Source organism: Coturnix japonica, chromosome 3 (assembly GCF_001577835.2).
Source record: "Coturnix japonica isolate 7356 chromosome 3, Coturnix japonica 2.1, whole genome shotgun sequence".
In the NCBI taxonomy this organism is placed as follows: Eukaryota; Metazoa; Chordata; class Aves; order Galliformes; family Phasianidae; genus Coturnix; species Coturnix japonica.
In genome coordinates, this window is record NC_029518.1 from 80,682,661 (window position 1) to 80,697,802 (window position 15,142).

The 15,142-nt window shown below is 44.5% G+C and overlaps 1 protein-coding gene across 2 annotated transcripts; it reads left to right on the plus strand.

Annotated features, from left to right (window-relative positions):
* The first annotated feature begins 6,034 nt into the window (after positions 1 to 6,034).
* Positions 6,035 to 11,840, plus strand: LOC107312127 (glutathione S-transferase 3). 2 transcript variants are annotated; one of them, XM_015859265.2, is made up of 7 exons: positions 6,035 to 6,143; positions 6,455 to 6,562; positions 8,172 to 8,223; positions 9,033 to 9,165; positions 9,520 to 9,661; positions 10,239 to 10,370; positions 11,096 to 11,840. In XM_015859265.2, the coding sequence occupies exons 2-7, from the start codon at positions 6,476 to 6,478 to the stop codon at positions 11,237 to 11,239; spliced, it is 690 nt and encodes a 229-aa protein (XP_015714751.1). In that variant the 5' UTR covers positions 6,035 to 6,143; positions 6,455 to 6,475; the 3' UTR covers positions 11,240 to 11,840. The 2 variants fall into 2 exon arrangements, with proteins under 2 accessions (XP_015714751.1, XP_015714750.1); XM_015859264.1 differs by lacking the exon at positions 6,035 to 6,143 and adding an exon at positions 6,339 to 6,374.
* Positions 11,841 to 15,142: the final 3,302 nt, after the last annotated feature.

A 15,142-nucleotide genomic window follows, 5' to 3' on the forward strand; every position in this document is an offset into this window, starting at 1 on the left:
CTGGAGAAACAGCAAACCACTAAGATTTTCATAGCCAATGTATCTAGCCTGGCAGAAATGCATTCAGCCCAACCACAGCCATGAAAAGTGGTGTTAGTAGACTAAGCGGAGAGCACATCTTTAGGCAAACCACTCACTACTCAAATCCTCGCATGTGTCGGAACTTGCAGTTCTGCTGAGCAGCTGCCCCTTCATCACAGTCTGCAAGACTTCGTTCACACTCCCCAGAGCTGCTTCGCAATGGCGGATAGGGACTCAGCTGTCTCCCTGCAAAGCACAGGAAACCACAGGAAAGATATAACGGATGCACTATGGACAGTGGTGTCCAGCTCGTTAGCCGCAGAGGCTGTAGCAGCCGCCCCTATGAGAAATGTACTAGCGGTAGTTCCCTGACTGCACACGAGGCAGCACCTTCAGCATGGAGGAAGATGGTGGAGATGTATATATTCTTCAGCGGAGAGGGACCCACGTCGAAGCCCGCTCAGGTATAAAGTCTAACTAGTCAGCCAGACGTACTAGCAGTCACCTCTTTGCTGAGACATGGCGAAATTCTTAAGAGCCCGTCTGGGTTTTCTCCAGAGGAATGTGCCCTCTTTGCAGATAGAGACGCTTTGTGCCTAGGACTGCTTTGGGATCTCCCAAAGGTGTCCTTTCGGACGGAATCCAGTACGGAAGTGCTACAAGGGAAGAATCATGAGCGATTAAGCATTAATTCCCCAGCCTGATTCTTTTTATGCAGTTTGGGGCTCTTGACGCGGGCAATGGCCTTGGAAGCAAGCTGGTTGCAAGAACTGTGCCAGCTGCGTGATCAGACGTGTGTCTAAGTGCCAAACGACTTCCCTCAGCAAGTGCTTGTGCTCCCTCCCATCAGCACTTATATCACCTTTGCTAGCGACCATTTTGTGTTCCTGCCATGAGAAGGACTCGCATCATCTACCCCTATGCTAGGCAGCTGCAGTGGGTGCACTGACTACCACATCCACACGTTTGAGAAACCTCCAAGTTTTCTGCGCTTACCCGGGCACATGCTGCAGCTTCTCCTCCCTTCAGCTAAGAAACCAGCACAATGGCTGGGCAACACGTCAGCGAGAGCGGGCAGACAGCAGCCACCACCACCGTCACTGCCAGCCGGCGACGAGGGTGACACAGCGTGTCCACACTGCTGCGCAGCACTCACGGCTCTGGCACTTCACTGGTGGCAGCCGCTGCCCCAGGCAGCGCTTGTGGACTCACCGTGCTTGTGATTGTACTGCACAGCCCAACGGCCCAGCCTCAGCACGCTGGATCTCTCACCAGGATTCAAGGGGTTCTGTTAGAAAATGGCGGCTGGATCCTGGGGTCATAAAGCACAGGTTGCACTCTATGAAGTCTGTGCTCTCCTTCCCTTCTAATGTCTGAAACGAAGGCTGGGGCCAGCAGCAGTTTTGCAGGGCTGTAGGCAGCATGCTCAGTCACGGCTTGAAGCAGAGACTGTAGCACCTGATGGGATGCAGGGCCAACCCAGGGCAGCTCAGGCGCATGCAAACCCTTCCCAGACGTCGTTGATGGTTGGCAAGTGCAAGGCTTGGGGTGTCTGACTGGAGATCACTGCCTGCCTGATCCTTCAATGGTCAGTCAGCTTTTTTCCCTTCCTTCTGTGCCACAGCTGCTGCACCTGGGCTTATCCTCACGTGCTGCAGCCACGACTTTGATACCCATTATCACTGCTGTGCTTTCCATTGCACTGCAGCATCACACAGGGCAGTTAATGGCAGTTTCATCATCCTCACCAAAACATGGGACACCAATCTCACAAAGAATCAATTTCCCTGGAAACAGCCACTTGGAAGGGCCTCCATTGAGCTGGGAGTCTCCCAGCCAGCTGTTTCTGCTAGACTCCTTCCAGCAGCGCCCAGCACCACACCCAGCTCACTTATTGGCCTGGTCAGTCTGGCTGGTGCCCAGCTCACACACACGCCGCAGCAGTGCTGCAGTGGCTCCCAAAGAATGATCCCTAACGACGAACGCTCACAGCTCAGTCTCTGTGCGCAGCACGTCACGCAGAGCACCAGCTCTGCTCTCCATGGTCGGTAGGGGCAAACCCTCCTACCCCAGCAATGACAGTGACCTCACACAGACCCACATCATCTGCTGCTCTTTCATCATAAACACAGGCAGCGCCAACGCCTCCTAGTTCCATTCTAAGAAGACCAACACGGGGGTCACCCAGTGGGGTATCTGAAGTAAAGTAACAGAGAATTGAGGTGTCTCTTGTCAGAAAAAAAAAAAAAAAAAAAAAGAAAAAAAAACAACAGTCAACCACACACGCCAAAAAAAAACTACAAGAAAAACAAAAACACAATAAAAAAAAAACACTAAAAAAAAAAAAAAAACAAAAACAAACCAAAACAAAAAAAATAACGAAAAAAAGAAACCCGCCAGAAAAAAAAAAAAACAAAAAAAAAAAAAACACAAAACAAAGAAAAGAAAAAAAACACAAAAAACAAAATAAAAATAAAAAAAGAAAAAACAAAAAAAAAAAAAAAAAAACAAAAAAAAAAAAAATAAAAAATCAAAAAAAAAAAAAAAAAAACAAAAAAAAAAAAAAAAAATAACAAAAAAAAAAAAACAAAAAAAAAAAAGAAAAAAAAACTAAAAAAAAACAAAATAAAAAAAAAGAAAAAAAAAAAAAAGAAAAAAAAAAAACAAAAAAAAAGAAAAAAAAAAAAAGAAAAAAAAAAAAAAAAAAAAAAAAAAAAAAAAAAAAAAAAAAAAAAAAAAAAAAAAAAAAAAAAAAAAAAAAAAAAAAAAAAAAGAAAAAAAAAAAAAAAAAAAAGACAATAAAAAAAAAAAATAAAAAAATAAAAAAAAAAAAAAAAAGAAAAAAAATCAAAAAAAAAAAAACATAAAAAAAAAAAAATAAAAATAAAAAAAGAAAAAAAAAAAAGAAAAAAAAAAAAAAAAAAAAAATGAAAAAAAAAAAAAAAAAAAAAAAAAAAAAAGAAAAATAAAAAAAAAAAAAAAAAAAAAAAAAAAAAAAAAAAAAAAAAAAAAAAAACAAAAAAAAACAAAAAAAAAAACAAAAAAAAAAAAAAAAAAAAAATCAAGAAAAAAAAAAAAACATAAAAAAAAAAAAAAACAACACTGGGAAGGGGGCCAAAACCTTTCAGGCCAGGTTTCTTGCAGTTAAGATTTCTCAGAGGGAGTTTGCATTCACAGAGAAGCCCATGAGCTCCCCACACGATGCTCGGAGCGGAGCTGCCTCATGATTCATACAGTGCTCCATTCCATAACTAAGTACATCTCAGATGAAATAATAATGTTTCACGGTCACTTCTTCCTTTCTGTGAGACAAGCATTAAAGGTGTCTTTTTTAAGTTGTCGTGCACCGAATCTACAGCATGCTAGCAATATAGCTAGGTATAATGACATCACATAGAATGGAGTGTTTGCAAGCTTAGGCCGTTAATCATGGGTGAGATGTGATATTCCCACTGCAATTATGCTTTTTAGGCGCAGGTTTAAGTGCCTTCCGCTTTGTGTAACGTGGAGTCTGTAGGATGACAATAATGACTGTGGAATCACACTCACCTTTGAGCTCTAACTCACATCCATGTCAGGAGCCTTCCCAAAGATCAGCCCCTGGTTTGCCTGCCCTGCCAGGCCCAGCTCAGTGCAGGACAGCAGATGGAATTCTGCTGTCCCTGTGCTCAGATTCCACAGCCTAAGATCAGTTGCAGCTGAGATCTCACAGAGCACTCTGAGGTTTCTCTGCAGCAGGTTTCTGCTGCTGTTACACTGCACGGAATAGCTGGGACCCCCCCAAGCACCGATAACTCCATTGTGCTCAGGAAGTGCCGATGTGCTGAAGTCAAACTGTGATAAAATGTTTTGCTCATTAAGACCGGATGTGGTAGCATTGTGGTGGAGTGCTTGTTCATTAGGGACCGGGATGTGATGGTGGAATATGGAGGCCACAAGGGTTGCAGAACACTCTAATTTTTATGGTAGATTGTGTACTCTGCATAGTTACAGGCAAAGCGCGCCCCGATGGATACAAAGTTTCACGGAAGGACCAACCAAGGAACGACACACCAAGTGGCACGATCACGACCGACCAATTAAAGGACAATACACTCGGGATGGACCTTACAAAAGAAGTTGCAAGGGACGGGAAGGCCGCGGCAGTTGGAGGAACGATAATCCCCCTGTCGCCCAGCGCTGAATTGCCTTTTTGTGTTTACCCGCTACAATTAATAAAAAGTTTCTAATTGGAACATTATTGGCTCATTGCTTATAAATTGATGACAAAACTGTGCCACGCGGGTCTCACACAGATCGAATGCAGGCTGCAGATCTGCTGGCAGCCCTCAGGAGCTCCCCTGCCCTAATCTTGCTCTTGCACTCCTTCCCTTTGTGCTCTTGTGGCCTTTAATAACACCGTGACACCTGACAGCCTCCTCCTGTCTGTAAGCTGTCATTTTATGCAGCCGTTCTCTTCCGTTTACCCCCCAAACTGAAGATGTTTCCCTGCAGTGAATAAGCGATGAGGTTCTTTTCACCTCTCCTTGGACAACTTCCTTTATTGTTTTTTCGGAGCATTAGGGACTCTGAGAGCCCGGAGTGTCAAGTCTCCTGCCCGGAATAAAGTTACTGTCAAAGAAATACTGACTGATGTGAGTCCTTACGTTGTGCATGGAACAGCCTACCCAGGGCAGTGGGCACAGCCCTGAGCTGCTGGAGTACGAGGAATGTTTGGACAGCCCTACAGACACTGGGTTTGGATTTGGGGTGTTCCTGAGTGGAGCCAGAATCACAGAATGACCCGGGTTGGAAGGGACCTCAAGGATCATGTAGTTCCAACCCCCCTGCCTGGCAGGCACCAAACATACACGTTTACTAGATCAGGTTGCCAGGGCCCCCTTGTCCAACCTGGCCTTGAACACCTCCAAGACGGGGCACCACAACCTCCCTGGGCAGCCTGTTCCAGGGCCTAACCACTTCTCCTAGTGAGACTTCACCCTAACTACTCCAACCTAAATCTTTCCTCCTTATTAACTTAAAACCATTTCCCCGTGTCCTGCTCTTGTCAGCCCTTTCGAAGAGTTTATTCCCCTCCTGGGAGTAAGTTCCCTTCAGGAATTGAAAGGCTGCAATGAGGTCACCCCACAGCCTTCTCTTCTCTGGGCTTAACAGAAGTTGGACTTGGTGGTCTTTGTGGGTGCCTTCCAACTCGGGGTATTCTCTGATGCCATGAGAGAAATGTGAGATCAAGGTATGAGCCATGCATGCAGAAGCACGACAGTTCTGCCTTGTGGTGTGTGAGTAAGGGAAGGAGGGAGTTTAGGGATATAGGGGGCAGCACTGGGAGAGGCAGTTTGCAGAGCAAGCTGTTCCCTGCGCTGGTGACCGGGTAGGGGAAAAAACAAGGGACAAAATGGCTGAGAAACACGGCCGGTACAAAACAATGGCAGACTGCCCCATGCAGTGCCTCACTTGGATGTGTCTGCAGTCTTGGAAGCTTGACTACCCTACGTTCTCCTACAAATGGACCTTGAGCTTGTTTGGAGGTTCTAGCAGGGGAGCGCAGCTACCGTATACCCTTGACCGATGAACGGTACCGTCTCTATCGGGGAAGGTCGTCCTCTTCGACCGAGCGCGCAGCTTCGGGAGGGATGCACATGGAGCGGTGAGGGAGGAAGGGGACACCCGCCTAGCCAGCCAGATCAGCCGAATCAACCCTGGCGATCAATGGGGTGACAGATGTCGCAGCCAGATCGCCCTCACATCCAGAGCTAGAAACCTCCCCATACAGTATATAAGGCTCAACATATTAATGTCTTTAAGGCTATGGTGACGCGAGATGGGTCTGAAAGCTCTAGTAAATGTCTGGCAGACGCATCTCTCATCGCTGTTCCATGTCTAACTGCCTTTGCTCTAAAATACGCGTCGCCCGTTAACGTTCTTTCTCGCTCCGCGTTCCTCCCAGCAGGCCTTGTGCATTATGCAAAGCAGCGCCTTCCCACTGGCGGGCAGCGGGGGCCGTGCCGGCCGCCCTGCCTTGTGGGGCGGTACTGGGGCGGCTCGGGGGTTGACCCGCCCGCAGCCGGAGCTCCCCCGTCCGCCTCGCCGTGCGCTCCGAACCCGCCGGCTCCTGTGCAGCGGTACGTGCGACCCCCGGCACTGCGAGGTTCCGTGTGCGGGGCGTCGTTCGGGAGCGTGTGGAAGCCGGGAAGCGGCTTCCCGTAGTCGTAGCCGTGTGCTTGTGGTGCTGACACAGGGATGGCCAGGCTTGAAAAGCCTGTGAGAGCCCTAACTCAGTGCTGAAACTCCGAGTTCCCAACCTTACCGTGTGGTTCTATGATTTGTCTGAAATGAACCCAACTTTCTGTCCCGTGGGTGACTTGTGAGCCTGTATTCCAAGAGCCATCCATCCTTTGAATCGTTTCTTAACAGATTTCTTATATGTTTTTAGGTAAAGGAAGACTTGAAAGCCATGGCTGCAAAACCCATCCTCTACTACTTTGATGGAAGAGGCAAGATGGAGTCGATTCGTTGGCTGCTGGCTGCAGCCGGGGTCGAGGTTTGTTCCACCTTCATAACATTATTCTGTGGGTTTTAAGCTTGTCTGTGGGTCGTTAATCAAAAAAGCACCCCTAGCTGCCATAGGATGGCTGTTCATTTGGATTTAATGCAATCAGTTTAGGTGTGCAAAAGTTTTAAGTTCCATCTCTTCTCAAGCATGACGCTATAGAATCATAGAATACCAAGGTTGGAAAAGACCTAAAAGATCATCCAAAAAATCTATCATCCAAAACCATGCTTAGTGGAAGAATAATTAATTATTAAGTCTTCTGTTCCTTACCCAGCACTGTTGAGCTGAATGATATATTTGTTCTTGGCATAACTAATACAATCTGTGCCAAGGCAAACAGAAATGAATTTGCTTTGTCTGGTCTTTATCCTTTCGGCTGGATGCTCATTCCAGGATTTTTGTGTTTTCCTTCCATCCTTTTCAGTAAGCTGCAGCATGGCACTTACATTGTCCTGTTTGGTCTTCGGTAAGGCCTTTGATGCTGTCCCCCACAACATTCTCATGGAGAAATTGGCTGCCCGTGGTTTGAATGGGTGTATGCTCCACTGGGTGAAACACTGGCTGGATCGCCGGGCCCAAAGGGTTGTGGTCAGTTGAGTTAAATCCAGTTGGTGGCTGATCATGAGTGGTGTCCCCCAGGGCTCAGTGCTGGGGCTGCTTCTATTTAACATCCTTATTAACCATCTTGATGAAGGGATTGAGTGCACCCTCAGTAAGTTTTCAGACGACACCAAGTTGGGAGGGAGTGTTCATCTGCTGGAGGGTAGGAAGGGACTACAGAGGGACCTGGATGGACTGGGTTGATGGGCCAAGGCAAACTGTATGAGTTTCAATAGGGCCAAATGTTGGGTTCTGCATTTTGGTCGCAATAATCCCCGGCAACCCTACAAGCTTGGAGAGGAATGGCTGGAAAGCTGCCTGATGGAAAAGGACCTTGGTGTACTGATGGACAGTCGGCTGAATATGAGCCAGCAGTGTGCTCAGGAGGCCAAGAAGGTCAATGGCATCCTGGCTTGTATCAGGAATGGTGAGGTGAGCAGGACTAAGGAAGTCATCCTGCCCCTGTACTCAGCATTGGTGAGGCCTCACCTCAAGTACTGTGTTGTTTTGGGCACCTCAGTACAGAAAGGACATGGAGGTGCTGGAGCAGGTCCAAAGAAGGGCAACAAGGCTTGTGAAGAGCTTGGAAAATATGCCCTATGAGGACAGACTGAAGGAACTGGAGCTGTTTAGTCTGGGGAAAAGGAGGCCGAGGGGAGACCTTATTGCTCTCTTCCAGTATCTGAAAGGTGCTTACAGAGAGAGCAGGGTTGGTCTCTTCTCATTGGTGACAGTGAGTTAGGGTAGTATGGTCAGGTTGTGGTTGGACTTGGTGATCTTTAAGGTCTTTTCCAACCTGAGCGATTCTATGATTCTAAGAGATTTTGTCAGTGCTTCTGCCCCTGAATTTTTTCTTCTTTAGGGCCATGTCTGGAGTGTAGGGGCCAGAGTGTGTATTGTGTGTTTTCTCTTCTTTGTTAAACCCTACCCTACTCTAGTGTGCTCTAGAGATGTGTAAAGATGCCCATTTCTTTTTCTTCCCCATTTTTTTTTCCAGTTTGAAGAGGTGTTTTTGGAAACACGAGAGCAATATGAGAAGCTCCTGCAAAGTGAGTGCATATGAGACCTCAAGAGAAAGTGTGAGCAGGTTCTGCTTGGTCCCAGAGAAGAAGGCTGAAGACTGCGTGGACTGACTTCCACATGGAAGGGAGGGAATTAGGGCAGAGCTTTGAGCAACTGCAAAGGATGAATGTTTTCCACATGTGGGCAGACACAACTGAAAACTGAATGTCCTTCCAGCTCTCAGAGTTTCACAGTCCTCTGGGCTGTTTTGTTTGTGTGTGCTGCTGCCAAAACTTTGTTGGCAAAAATTCACCTTAGGTGAATGTGCAGTTTCTGACTGGCCTGACTTTTTTCTGAGTCTTCAGCATAACAGCAGTTGTTTGTCAGTTAGCCATAAAATATAGTAGGCCCTGAGTTTGTGTAAATCTTTCTTTAAAACAGCTTTGCCAGGATTCTTGGGTTCTCATTCCCAAGGAGAGCAGCACTGTGAAGTTAATCCCATGGGAATGTTATCCAACAGCCCTATTCCAGGCTTCAGAAACTTGCACGTGCTTATCCTAAAGGTTCATGGAGTGCCCCGCTTTAGCTTAAGATACAGGTTATAAGGAGGACATTTTATAATCTAACATTTTCTTAATCTGTGTTCTAAGTGGTAGGAAAAGCAAGGTTGATAACCCACAATTATTCCATTCTTCACTTTAATTAGTCTTAATTTACTGTTTGCATGGAAATATGCCAGTTTAATAAAAAGACTCCCTGGAGCAAACTCAACAGAAAAGTGACACTTTTATGAAGACAGGAAGAAATCTGACGTAGACGGATTAATACAGTAACATGTGGCTTTCTCTTTCTTTAGGTGGAGTCCTCATGTTCCAGCAAGTGCCCATGGTGGAGATTGATGGGATGAAGATGGTGCAGACCAGAGCCATCCTCAACTACATAGCAGGGAAATACAATCTCTACGGGAAAGACCTGAAGGAGAGAGCCCTGTACTGTACCAGTACTACTCTTCTTGAATGTATTGTAGTAGCTTAGATACATGTAGGATTAACTGTATTCACATACTCAGAGAACCACCTTTGCTTTGGTGATGTGTAATTTGCAGTGAGACTGACAGGCCACAGTTAAATGCAACCCCACTAATTTGTTCTAATTAGTTTACATAAAAAATACTTGATATGTAGGCCCATTGTCTGGTAAAATATTAATGTAACTTGACAGAGGTATTCAAGAGGTGACTAAATACTGTACTACTTCTGCATATGGAAATTCAACTTTAACACAGTACAGATCTGTGCTTGTGGAAGCACCAACCCATTTAAGTTTTGTTGTTTGCTTTTAAGGATTGACATGTATGTTGGGGGAACAGATGACCTTATGGGCTTCTTGTTGAGCTTCCCATTCTTATCTGCTGAGGATAAGGTGAAACAATGTGCCTTTGTGGTTCAAAAGGCTACGAGCAGGTACTTCCCAGCGTATGAAAAGGTGAGAATTTCTTCCTCCTATGTTTCATTTTTATTTTTAACCACAGTAACAAACATTTATTCCTACAGTTTATAAAGTACAGTTTCAAAGATGCTTTTAAGTTTCCCCAGGCAGATGTAGGAGGAGCACTTCCAGGCAATGAAGTTTTCTAATCTAAATGGCCTGATGCATAGGCCATGTGATCTCAGTGTTTATCTATCCTGCTGATCTCTATTTTCTCACTGAAGCTGTAACAGAGTTATATATATATATGTGTGTGTGTGTGTGTGTGTAAAGATTTCTTACTCAGTAAATTCCAGTATGATACAGTGTGTGACGTTACCTGAGGCAATAGGAAGGAAGGATGGATAAGAGAAACCCCGGGATTCCAGACGGCTGCTGGGAGGATTGCTCACAGATAATTGATCAGTGATTGCAGGCACTGAACTAACATCTCCCACTCTGGGAGTGTCCCTAGAGACATGGAAGAGGAAGGTGTATAGAGCAGAAGTGTTACCAAAGGTGTTCCAGAGCAGTTTGAAAAGATAACTCCATCTGCTTATCCACATTGGAACATTCGTATTTCTGACACCTCTAGGTTTTGAAAGACCACGGACAAGACTTTCTTGTTGGCAACAAGCTGAGCTGGGCAGATGTGCATCTACTGGAAGCCATTTTAATGCTAGAAGAGAAGAAGTCAGACGCTCTCTCAGGATTTCCTCTGTTACAGGTGACTTACATTAACAATGTAGTTTATAGCTGGAGAGATGGTAGAAAAACATTTCAAAGTCTGTTTTGTGTGGGCAGTTCTGTAAGGCAAAGAGTGTCTGTCACTCCTCTTTTAATGTAGGCTCGCTCTGCTTGCTTTAGGACAAACATCCCCATAGGATTCATCTACAGAATGTATTACTGTTTAGAGTAATTCCTGTAAAGCCTGAGGAAAACCACTGTCCTTTTTGTTTGGTTGCTTTTTTTCCCCATCTTCTCACCATCTCTATGATGCCAGAAGCAGAACATATTTTCTAGATTGAAAGATATAAGTGCATATCTGAAACCACAAATAACTGTTTCCAGATCATCTCAATACAAGGTGGAGGGCTGTTTAATCACTATTTAAAGTGAGGCTGGGATAAGAGAAAGTAAATTTATGCGTAACTATGATGATACATCTATTGTCTTGCATCTGTAAACTACTTTTTAAAGGATGTTAATGACTTCGTTAGGAAGACTGATATGAATATAGGCAGAGGTGTTATTGGTATTTCCTGTACTGATGGGGCAGTACTGGACATGTATTGTTAGCAGTATTTCCAGCAGCAGCTGATACTGTTTGCTTAATGATTTCTGTCAGTGCTCCCCTCTTCAGTCAAATCCTCTGCTTACAAACGACTGTAACTGTTTTTTCTCGTGTTACTTTGCTTTTTAAATGCAGTCTTCTTACTGTTTCCCTTTTAGGCATTTAAAAAAAGGATAAGCAGCATCCCCACAATCAAGAAGTTCCTAGCACCCGGAAGCAAGAGAAAACCTATTTCTGATGATAAATACGTGGAGACTGTGAGGAGGGTTCTCCGTATGTATTATGATGTAAAGCCAAATTAACGTGCTTGTCTAAAACAAGGGCTGCTCTTGGTTGAAGAGAGCAACCAGATGGCACAATTAAACTGTGCAGGGAAGGTGACGAGACATTTGAAAGTAGTTGTAATGAGCAGTGCCTTGAATTCTCTCATACAAAATACAGCATACAAGTATTTTGCTTACTAACACTGTGCTACTAATCCATTCTTGATTGGTAATGGTAATTGTCACCAATTGAAGTGGCATCAGTTGTGCTGTTTTCCAGCAGTCTCACCAAAGGAGGAGAAAGCAAAAGAGAAAGAAGTGTGAGTTGCTGACTGACAGCTCCAGCATCTTGCACTAGATCTGAGGATCCATGGCAGGTTTCTGAACGATTAGTTCTGATTGAAGTCCTTGCTGATTTTAGATTCACTTTAGGAAATGAAACAGCTTTTAAAGAATGTAGGAGGGAGGTGTTCCTCTTGCCAGATACATCAGATGTTGATGTGTGAAATACCAGTGCTGTGCCTTTATAACTAAGCTGCATTTTTATTACTGAATCAGGAAATAAAATGACTGCCAAATGTCATGTGTGTATAACTGACCTATCTAGAAGACCTAATCAAATAAACTCATTATTCTTACATGTGCTTGTTGTCATGTTTGTCTCATGAATGAAGGTTGGAACTTGTCTTTGAGGATATATTCTTTATGCTTGATTTGAGGGAGATCCTTATCAACCTGAAATGAAAATCCTTGTCATGATCCTTATCAACCTGCTCATGAAAAAAACATTTCTTTTGCATTTATGAACCAAAGGATGGAGATGGTAGGGGGTAAACCATCACAGAAACCTGGTATAGTTCCTACCTCAGCCCTAATAACTCTCAAACTCAAAATGTTAGTTAGGTCTCTTCTTCCCTCTGTTATTTTTAACCTTGTAGTTTCAGCAGATGGAATCTATATAGTTTCAGCAAATGTATTTAATCATTTAAGTAAATGACTGGTTGGAAGGGCTGCTTAATAAGATGCTATCTTAGGCTTTCATAGCTTGTATAGTTCTGTATTAATTATATAGTTTAAAAGATTTCTGCCCCATCTCCAGTGTCACTTTTTACTTCCTGAGCTGGCTGTATGTTGAGAAATGGGTTGCTTCTTGACCTTGTAATGCAGCAAATATGCTTGAGTAATACTTGGTGAATGAATTGCCCACTAGGGAGCTCATCCGTCTCACAGCCTCAGAGCCACTGACATTCTCAGCACTATGAAAGCCAAAAGAATAGTAAATGTAGGCAAAATATGTCCCCTGCAAGGGTTCTGCTGTCTTTACCATGCACCCTATTCAGAGTGAATAGTTCAGGCTGTGACAGGAAGATCAAGGGGCTGCAAGCACCCCAGCTGGCACATCAGCATATGCTTTGACATGGAATGAAGGAGCTTGTCTCTTGGCTGATTTCCAAAATGGACATGTAGGTTCCTGGACCTGGTGGTAGCCCTGGAGTTAATGCCACTGAGCATCAGGCATTGATCTGAGATTCAAGAGGGGCTTTCCTGATCATGTATATTTTGGGGCTAGAAGGTTCTAGATTTAGGAGGAGTAAGCTGCTGTTCCATTATCTCATTTTCGTACATTGTTTAGCATGTAAGTAGCCACTTGTGAGCCTGAAAGTCATTTAGAGGATATAATTTCCCTTTCTTTATTGTTGACACCAGCACATGATGGTGTTTGGTAGACTTGTGGTTCAGTTGTTTCTTTTCATTCATTCTTTGCATATTTGTGACCAACTGTTTCTACTTCTGTCCTTGTTGCAGTTCAAGTTCCCCTCTTTTAGACCGTGTACCTATTGTTTCTACTCTTATTTTTCCCTTTCCCCTCTCAGCAGACTACAACCCTATGTTGCAATGCAGCTCAAAGCTGTCTTTGTGGAGAAGGCTGAGGACAGCTGGCTGGCTATGGTTGCTGCCAAGTGGGAAGCCTGAGAGTAGAGTTCAGTAGTTACCATAGGAGCTGCCTCCTGTGCAGGGGGGGAGCTGCTTCTCAACCAGGATCTCTTAAATAGACAGTCCAACATTTCAACTCTACAAAAGCTACAGGCCTTGAATTAAATAGGCATTACAGTTCTTCTGCCCTAGATGGAGCTCTGCTCCTTCAGCAAGTGCCCATGTGGAGACTGATGAGATGAAAATGGTGAAGACTTGGGGAGAAAATGGTGCGGCCCCAAGCCATCCCCAGTAACGCAGCAGGAAGAGCACAGCCTCTGTGTTAAGGAGCTGAAGGACAGAACCTGGTGCAGTAAATCTAAGCACCACATGCCTGGTGTTGAACGATGGCTACTTCTGCAGTCATGGAAGGAAGTGTGTGTCTCCAGGCGGCGATTTATCTGAGCTGTAAGGCAGGTTTAATCTCTTATCGTGTGACTGGAAGGGTGTCTGCGTGTCTCACAGCAGTGAAGAGCAGAATTCAGTCGTGTACAAACTCATGTGCAGGAGCACCTTCTACATTCTGACCGTGTTGCTGTAAAACTTCCTTTATTTGTGTTTGCTTAAAGTTTGTGTAGCTGTAGCTTGTGTCTGTTTCCTCTTCTCCTTTCACCTTGCTTCCCTAAGGAGAGTTTGTTCCCATCCTCTCATTAGATAGTTGACGACAGCAATTAGACCCTTGGTACTCTGCAATGTAATGTTTTATGAGGGAACTAAAAAAAACCAGCAATGTTTGCAGAAGATTAAAGTAAATAAAGTTGACAGTAAGGAGGGGAGAAAGGTGAGATTGGTGATCTAAGTCAGCGTGCACACTCAGAATGAATAAGCAAAGTTGCAGCTTCCAGTTCTTTCCTATTGCCTGCCCTGCTACTTTCCTTTCAGAAGGGTTTCTCCTATACACAGGTGAAAATGGATGTAAAGGAAGCGCTGCCCTCTTTCTGGCAGCAGACAGAAGGAGCTCACCTGTCCTTCAGCCTGAGTCTCCCAAGCTCAGTTCCCAACCAGCCCACTCAGATAAACACCAGTTTAAGCACAGGCCACCCCTCCACTCGGTTTGTCAAAGAAGAAATTATGTTACTGAAGGCTTGCCTTGCTCTGCAGTTTTGCACTTGGGGAGCTTTAGCCTTGGGATGAAAGAGCTGTGTGTGCTGGATTCCCTCGTAAGCCTCCTTTGGGTAATCATTTCAGAAAACACAGGCATAACTCTCACGCTTCGTAGAATATCTCATTGTTGATGTTCTCACGTGCAAATGCACCCACACAACAACAGCAACAATTGTAACAGGGGCGTGTGTATCTTAACCTTAACTAAACAAGTGCACTCTTTATTTTCCTGGTGCTGTGGTACCTCCTTGCTAATCCTAACAGGTGCTCACATGAAGCAGGGCAGGCTGGAGGCAGGAGAACATACACCCACAGATCCAGGAGTTGGTTTTGCACTAAAAGGGGAAAACTCACATGTTACACACTGTCCTGGTCCTTCCCAAAGCAGGAGAGATACCTTTCCCAATTAGGCTACTGAAGACCCATGTATAGGTTTAGGCTTCAAATGTGATTTGTCTTTGCTGCTCATTCCTATGCAGAAGCCTAGGAATCTGTGCTTTCAGCTACAGCAGTAGAGTAGACAGTGCTTATTTCATTGCCAAAGGTGTCCATGAGAAGCACTTTATAGATAGGAGGCTTGTAGAAGGAAATGTCTGGGTATTAATTATTATTACATTTATATAAACCTATGGTGAAGGTTTAACCAGCCGGGGGATTCATAAATCTTTCCCATTATTGTTATAAAATTATACTGCTCTGGACTATGTACTTGGCTTTCATGACCAAACTCTGTCTGGAGGTAATAAAACAATTATGCCAACACAGATTTCTGCATTTGCTTCGTACCAACCTTGGCAGAAGCAGTGAGTTGTAACTTCACCATCACTTTTCTAGTATGGATGTACTGCCAGTGTTTTATTTACC

Bases quoted from the DNA above. Each gene is read 5' to 3' on its own strand.
- LOC107312127 (XM_015859264.1), top strand. From the start codon at position 6,354: ATGAACCCAACTTTCTGTCCC. The intron at 6,375-6,454 runs GTGGGTGACTTG...ATATGTTTTTAG, and splicing joins TGAACCCAACTTTCTGTCCC to GTAAAGGAAGACTTGAAAGC. The intron at 9,166-9,519 runs GTACTGTACCAG...TTTGCTTTTAAG, and splicing joins GACCTGAAGGAGAGAGCCCT to GATTGACATGTATGTTGGGG.